Raw genomic sequence first — 8,671 nt, 5'->3', positions numbered from 1 at the left:
TGAGTTTTCTATACACCCATTCTTACTATAACTCCCACCACGTTCAACTAACTTGGCTCTAAATGAATGTTAACTGTTTTTTAAAAAGTAGCATTGAAAATGGTTTAAAAATTAATCCTTTTCATATATGGATTCACAAATCATAATCCTTTGCGTAACTCATTATATAAAAGTTTTTAAAACATTTTATTTATTTTTAGAAAGAGGGAAAGGGAGGGAAAAAGAGAGGGAGAGAAACGTGGATTTGCAAGAGAAACCTTGATTGGCTGCCTCTCGTAGAAGCCCCAACTGGGGACAGAACACGCAATTCAGGCATGTGCCCTGACTGGGAATTGAACTGGCGACCTTTTGCTTTGTAGAATGATGCCCAACCGACTGAGTCACACTGGTCAGGGCACATTAAACAGTTTTAGAAATTCTAGTTCAAATGGACAAGGGTATGGTTATAGATTGAATCACAAAACTGGTCATGTAGCTCTGACGTGGGCCATGTGCAGACTTTAACTCCAGCTAATTGTCTTACAAGTGTATGCTAAGGTCAGAATCCACAAATACTTACCCAGCATCTGCAAAACACTGGAGAGACTGCTCACTGTCATTCCAAGGTCATCCTCTAAAATTTTACAGTCGCATCAGTCATACACGTTTTTTTCCCTCAGAAACCACCTGTAGGTGAACACACCGTGCCAGGTACAACCCTTGCCACCACGTTAGCTCGTTGCTCTGTCCAGCAGAGACCTGGAAATGTCTTCTCTCTGTGAGGGTGCCCGTGTGTCTGCTTTCATACCCACTGATCCACGTCTGTGTGTCTCAAGTTCAACGTCCCGAGGGGTTTCTAATTGCTTGGATGAGTCGTGTCACTCCTGGGACAAAACTTCATACCATTCATACTTCAAATCATTCATTCCTACAAGTTGGCCACCCAGCACTGGCCTCATCATGTAAGACTAGGGTGATGGAATCAGAATAAGGCCCCTTTGGGGAAACCACTTTTATGGAGCTTTTGGTCGCCTGGGGTGAAAAAACCACTATTCACACACTATATAAAACTAGCCTTGTTATAGTTTATTGAATCATAAGAAGTATGGTTCAAGGGTATTTTCTGTAGGATCTTCATGTGTATTTTCCTGTTAGAACTGTAGAGTTTTTAAATGAACCAGAGATGGTTCCCGTTTCTTCTTTGAACTGATGAGGGAGGGAAGGAGAGAGAGAGAGACAGAGAAAGACAGGGAGGGAGGGAGGGAGGGAGAGGGAGAGAGAGGGAGAGAGGGAGAGAGAGAGAGAGAGAGAGAGAGAGAGAGAGAGAGAGAGAGAGAGAGAGAGAGAGAGAGAGAGAGAGAGAGAAAGTAAGTTAGTTCAGAGGCCAAGACAATGTGTGAGGTTACTCAGCCACTGCAGTGGGTCTTCTATTCCACAATCACTTCACACCTTAACCTCATTTTTACGTTTTGTCTTCTTTTATTTTCTAAAAACAAAACAGTAAAGTGAGAGAAGATACTTTCTAAGAACAAAACACTAAAATGAAAAAAGAGAGCATCTAAGAACACAGAGTTCTCAAATTCTCTATTGAAGTCCTCCCCATTTAGAGTTAGCACAGAAAGAAGTCTGGGAAGGCGCACCCTGACCTGACTCCTGCCTAGCCCTGCTGGGGAGACCCCCACACTGAGCTCTGCCCACCGCCCCGCGGGTCCTGGCGAACGACACCGCACGTGGCTGTGTACACACACAGTGACCAGCCCCCCAGCACTGGTCATGGAGAAACGCCGCGACAGTCTTCCTATGCAGGGGACAATTTTACCACTTCACTGACAGAAGGATACTAACAATAGCTTGATTTGTGTGGGGGGCTTTTTTTTTCTGCCAATTCCCTTGTATGATATTGAAAGGGTTATAAAGTCACCTAGTGCTAGGCTCGCTGCCACACTGAACAAGTTTCCTTGTTGAATGAGAAATTTAACCCCCAACAAGTACATACATACATATATGTACACACACACACACACACACACAGCTTATTTGCCTGATTATGACTCATTCCTCAGGTCCCTTTTCTTTCCTTACGCAGTTGCTAAGACCTTATTTCCTCTAAAATAAGACAATGGACTTTCATTCCTATCCCAATTCAGGTGCGAACCAAACTCATGTTTTCATTTTCACTTTTTCACTCTGCTATTCCAGTCACTCATATGCCAAACTCCTATGAAGAAGGGAGAAAGTACATTGGTTTTCATGCAAAACAAATAGTTTAGTCACAACTCATCTCATCTGGCCTTGAAAGGAAACCACTTTTCAGCAGAAAGAGAACCTGAACCCAAAGCGCATTGCAAAGAAAAACCCGGGGAACTGAGCAGCGTACAAGGCGAGGCAACTCACGCAGGCGCGGACTGACCATGGCGTCCCCTTAGCCTGCTCATGTTCCTCCGCCCTGATCCTCAGAGACCCTGCCTGGAAAGACAGACGGAGCTGCAAGATGACAAAGCAGTCTGACTGGGGGGAGTCTATCCTGATTTAGACCACGCTGCTGTTGGGAAACCATCCAAGGCCACCAAAGTGACGAATTTTAGAGAAAAACTAAAAAAATTAAAAGGAGCCTGATTGTCCTCATTGGAGAGTGGATTTTAAAATATGTGTGTTTAAAATCTAATTCATTCTGAGTAGGCTAAAATCTTAGTAGATTAATCAAATGGGTAGATGTGGGCTCTGTTTGTCCGAAACTGAGACGCGCTAAAGGGAAGAAAGATTAATCTGATAAAGGCACCACTGTTTCTAATCAGACTGATGGGAAAACGCAGCGTGGGTGAATTATTGTGAAGTGATGGACTACCTTACAGCTGAAGCAATCAAATAGATAGCTCTAAAAATTAGTACGGCGTCTCCTGTCAACACTGTGGTGTGCCTGTCCCCGTCTTGGCCTTCTTCACAAAGAGCAGAGGCACTCTGTCATATTTGGTGAAATGTAATCTTAATAGGAGGGCTTTAGCTAAGGCTGCTACCCTTCACTTACCAAAATTAAACACTACATAGTCATCTCCTTTCTAAGACGAGGACGTGACATCTTGATCATATTTTCAATTGACAAAAAGAGTTAAAATTCAAAAGCAGAGTTATCAAGCACTGTAGAAAATTGTCCATCCCAGATTTGTATTTGCTCATTGTGCACTCTTTTTAATTAAAAGTAATGTGAAACATGTGTTACTCATCCTTGTCTTTCTTATAAATAATTTAGCAAGTAATTATTTTGTCTTCAGAAAAGAAGATAATTGTCTCTAAATTATTATGATTGACTAGAATGAAGTCAAGCTGTTTTTGTAATTGGCAGAGAAGAGCAAGTAATTCCTATTGGAGTATTTTGTTTTAACACTTTGCTTTTGTCTGATTAGATAAAAATTTCAAAAAAGAATACAAAGATATAGCTCCCCAAAAGATATCTGCAATCTCACTACCCAAACTATCATTAATATTTTTGCAATATACAAATCTATACATATACATGTAACACAGAAGTTCGTTCAAGTGCTTTTATAAAAGCACACACATTATATAATGTTTGTGTGTGCACATATGCACAGATATTTTAATGGAATCAAGCTACATAGGTTCTTGCCTTTTTACTTACAAATACATTATTTTTTTCAAATTAAGGATCTATGACTCATTATTTATTTTAAAAAGTAGGGCTGCAGTTGTGAGTATGCAAAACAGAATTTATTCTTGTATAATTACTTATTAATTATATTATTTCACATACCTACTTTTGTACTGTCGAGTATAGTTTGTTTTCAAGCTTTCAGCATTACAAACAGTATATATCTTTGCATAAAAATCTAACTCACTCATAGACATGAAAGATTTTATTCAGACTATTTCATACTGTGAGTTAGAAAGACCAGATAAATGCTCAAATGGGTAACAACACTTTATAACCCTCTGAAGCCACAATTGCACTTGGCATTATGTGTGACTATTTCCTAGTTCCCTTCACGTAGTCCTTTGGAGTCATTAGGAAGTAGACAGTGGCACCTGTATTTAACACACTGGCTTCTACATCAGCGCGTCCAGAGTTCTAGGCAAGGGTCAGGAGCCACTGATGCTGAATCCAAGAGACCTAAGCTGCTCAGTTTCCCCTGCCTTTCCCAACGGCCCGGCGTGCTCCCTTGGCTCTGGGTGTGGAGGGGTGCCTGGGGGCTCCCACTAGCATGATTTCTCATTCCTGCCCCTCTCGGCTATAGTGATCTGAGCTGTCCCCATTCAGTACCTCCTTTAATTTGGCTGAAAATACCAGAATACTTCCCCAAAGTCTCACTTTGGTTGTAATCACGTCTCTATTTATAAACACCTTTGCAATTAAACACAGGGAGAGCTTATTCTGTGGTCTTGAATTTTATGTAGGTCTTTTTTTCTTCTCTATACTGTAAACTTTGATAATCAGAGACCCCAGATACTATTTATTTGGAATACCATAGAGACACCTGGTACTTCAAATAACACATAACTTGAATATAGTATTTTAAACTAACGGTATCAATACAGTATTGAGAAATGTTATAGCTTTTGCATAAATTGTTGACTTATTGTATTAATTAATATGAAGAAAAGGTATTTCAGATTTTTGTTAGTTCGATTTCTTAACATATTTTTTAGTCTATTTGGCTCAGTGGATTGAGTGTCGGCCTGCGAGCTAAGTGTCGCTGGTTCGATCTTCCAGTCAGGGCACATCAGAGAAGGAAAACTCTGACTCCAAAAAACCTCCGCTGCCTTGCGGCATACCTCTTCAGGGGAAAGGCTAAGGGAGTAAACCCCAACAGAAAATCCGGAGCCGGAGTCCCTAAGGCGGTTTGACGTTGTAGTCAACACCGGCAACTCCTGCGGCGCACCTGAAGCCAAGCTGTGTTGACTCCGTCTTTCCCTTGGACCCTTCAGCTGCGAAGAGAGGGGGGGTCTGCTGCATGGGCAACGGCAGACCCTCCATATCACCCTGCCCAGGCTCTGTAGCTTCAGCTTCACTGGAGAGGACACTCCAGCGTCATCGCAAGATGTCGATTCAACACGGGAGGAGACAGATACCGTGTCACTCCCGAGTCGGACTGCACAGCCATTCTCGGCGGTGCAGATAGACTCTTAAGAAGCTACACCATCGTCTCTCGAGACGGATGGCTGCCGACGACTGTAAACTTTGATAATCAGAGACCCCAGATACTATTTATTTGGAATACCATAGAGACACCTGGTACTTCAAATAACACATAACTTGAATATAGTATTTTAAACTAACGGTATCAATACAGTATTGAGAAATGTTATAGCTTTTGCATAAATTGTTGACTTATTGTATTAATTAATATGAAGAAAAGGTATTTCAGATTTTTGTTAGTTCGATTTCTTAACATATTTTTTAGTCTATTTTGGAGATCTGAAAAACAAAACCCATGATTTTTGAGTGTTAAAAACCACTAGACTAGAATAAAAGAAGTGTCTGGTTTTGTTATGCATTAATATCATAACATGGCTTTAAAATGAGTTAAGTCAATTTCATTTGATTTTTTTTGTTACTTAAAATATTTTTTGAAGTACTTAGCAAAAATGTGTACCTTTATAAAATTTGTCCAGCTTTTGAATATGATTTTCCATACTCTGAGAAGAGACCAAATGATGGTAACACAACTTGGAAATCCTAGAAGGGAAAAGAGCAAAGATGACCTCAGAGCTCTTACCGACAATGTATTATTATTATTGATTTTAAATATACATAACAATTAACTTAATAAAGAAAATAGTTTTATTCAAATGATCTTAAACTTTTTGATATATATTAATTATATTTACTTTTATTGTAATATAATAATTTTATAATTATAAATATGTAAAATAACTTATTTTTAAAATGTACATTTCAATTTTTGTTTTTTACATTTACTTCAATTTACTTTGGATAAAAATATATTTAAATTGTATATACTTTAAATGCATTGAATACATATACTAGAAAAGAAGAAAGATCTAAAATCAATCTAAGTTTCCAATTTAGGAAACCAGAAAAAAGTGAGCAGAAAAAAAGACAATAAAATCAGAGCAAAGATCATGAAATTGAATCAGAGAAGAGTGAAAATCAGCAAAACCAAAGCTTGTTCTTTAGAAAGATCAGTAAAAGTAATGAACACCTAGCTAGGCTAAAAAAGAAAGAAGAGAGAAGACACCAATTACTAATAATTACTAAGAGAGATGGGTGATCACTACTGATACTATGGACATTAAAAGGATAAATAGAGGCATTATGAACACTGACCACAGATCTGATAACTAAGATGAAATAGGCCAACTGCTCTGAAAGACACAATCTACCAAAACTCACACAAGAAGAAACAAATCACCTGCATAGTCCTATATCTATTTTAAAAGTTGAATCAATAATTAATAGCCTTCCCAAACAGGCCTACATTATTTCTGGTGAATTTCACCAAACAAGGAAGAGACGATACAGTTCCAGAAAACAGAAGCTTCCTAGAGGAGCCACTGGCTAACTCCCTCCGTCCCGCCATCTAGTAAATGGAGTTACCAGCTTCACGGGGCTGCAGTGAGTCACGGGATAAAACACCTGGCGGTTAGCACTCATCTGTTCCTCCCTCTTCCCTCCAATGGTAGAAGTCTACTTATACTCTACCCACCGTGTTCTTTCTAAAACCAAACTAAATAGATGTCATTGGCACCTATGGAAGACTAATTATAGTGAATCAATGTAGTGCAACGGGACTCGAAGGATTTCGGTCATACCCGCCATTAGTAAAAATGTTCTGAGCAAGCACTCTCATATCTGTCTAGCTATTCGTGCTAAATTATAGATGTATAACACTGGGGCGATATAAACAGAGAGACCGATGAGGTAAAAATAAAAGGAAATTCTAATGCTTTCTGCCTGTATTCCTGTGGATCTGCTTGTGTACTTAATTTTGAACTTCTCCAACATCATGAATGAGGCATCCCTGAATTCTGTTACACGGGGATCTGTGCATTCCATTAACATCTGACACCCTGCCATGGGGAGCTACTGGGGAGCTCAAGAGAAGCTCCTATGTGTCACTTTTTAAATGAGGGACTGGGGGCCGCTTTTCTGAAAAATAACCCCGTGAAGACAGAACGCTGGGGATGGCAATTCTGAATCCGGCCACAGCTCCAGCTTGCCATTCTGCTGTTAGCCTGTCCAGCCAAACACAAATAATCTACTGCCCAATGAGCTCCCTGGGACAGCTCAGGAGTCTTTGGGAGGGAACGGCTCCTTGAGCTGGAACGCAGCCCAGGCCCGTGTTCAAACCAAGTCAAAATGACAAAGAGCACATTTCCTGGGCCACTCGCCCCCCGAGTGTAGATTACTCTAGGTTGGCAGCTGCCCAGTGTGTCTTATTTAAGGCTTTGGTGTACACATTTCCACTTTCATTTCAGGACAGGTACATCTAAATTCTAAAGTTATATATTTGAGTTTCTATTGATTTTTTAAAACATTTTTTAGTATCTTTCTTGTGAATAGCTTCATCCGTCTTTCTCTTGTTTAGTTCCTGTTCCTCCTCCATCTTTATAGCTTTGGCTGTAAATGCACGGGTGTGAAGCAGCAGCCAGACATGTAAACTGAAACATGGAAACTTCATCGTATCATGGTGTTTAGGTCTTATCACCGTAATAAAAGGCATACGAGACATAAAGATGTATCAGAAGGAACAGAGCTAGACAGAGAGATGTTACCATTGACTCTCATTACTCAGATTCCCCATGTACAAGTTCACCTACTTGCTGAAATTTACTTGTAATCCCCAAATCAATACTCACAATGCTTTCATGGTCATACACGTGAGTACAGTGGCAAAAAATCTGAGTGACCTGACACACACATTTCCAGCAAAGGTCTGCGTTCTCAGCTTTATAAGTGCCACATTTTTCACACTTTTGTTCTCTGTGCTGGTGATTTCACTGTTTGACACGGGCCCAAGCACACTGCTGATGGGCTGTCTGGTGCCCTAAGGGACAGAAGGCTGCCATATGCCTTCTGGAGAACTTGTATGTGTTAGACAGGCTTCACCTGGGCAGGAGGTGTCATGCGGTCGACAACAAACTCAATGTTAATCAGTGATATATTAAATAAAGAGTCCATAAACAAAAACACACATAAAAATGCTATATATTGACGAGCTGACCAGAGGCCTGCAGGAACCCAGCCCTACATTTCCCCTGAGAGCAGTGTTCAGTAGGCACTATGTCAGGGCTCACAGTGACATTGGAGGAGATTAACTACTGCCAATACAAGAGTCAGCTGCACATCTACAGCAGAGTCCAGATCAGTCATGATGCACCGCTGCATGCACCTGTATGTTCTATCAGAATAGTACAGGCGTCCTGCCTCTCAGGGCACAAGCGACACAACATGAATGAATGAGAACATGCATGCATAAAATGAACTAACAGGTTGTTTGCTCCTCTTTACAGGGTGGGTAATAAACAACTCTTCAGGAACACTGGCTGGATGTAGATAATAACCTGGAATTTTCTTTTTATGAGACACAGTTTTCTCTAAAAATAAAAGCATCCACAGAGCTTTAATAAACAGAATTCTCATAACCCTGTACAGAACCTAGATTTTCATGTTATCACCAAGAAGTTATCATGTTTCTTTCTTCTCGTTTTAAAG

At 40.2% G+C, this 8,671-nt stretch overlaps 1 protein-coding gene across 1 annotated transcript in view; it reads right to left on the bottom strand.

Annotated features, from left to right (window-relative positions):
* Window positions 1-5,590: 5,590 nt before the first annotated feature.
* SPATA17 (spermatogenesis associated 17) overlaps window positions 5,591-8,671 on the bottom strand; it is an 83,075-nt gene continuing 79,994 nt past the window's right edge. The window contains exon 10 of the mRNA XM_090263366.1: window positions 5,591-5,671. Within this exon, the coding sequence (XP_090119492.1) occupies window positions 5,591-5,671 (81 nt within the window). The remainder of the gene's footprint in view (window positions 5,672-8,671) is intronic.

Source organism: Furipterus horrens, unplaced genomic scaffold, assembly GCF_987537825.1.
Source record: "Furipterus horrens unplaced genomic scaffold, mFurHor1.1.pri manual_scaffold_15, whole genome shotgun sequence".
NCBI classification, from domain to species: Eukaryota; Metazoa; Chordata; class Mammalia; order Chiroptera; family Furipteridae; genus Furipterus; species Furipterus horrens.
The sequence above is the reverse complement of the archived record's forward strand: the minus strand, read 5'-3'. Positions and strand labels throughout refer to the sequence as shown.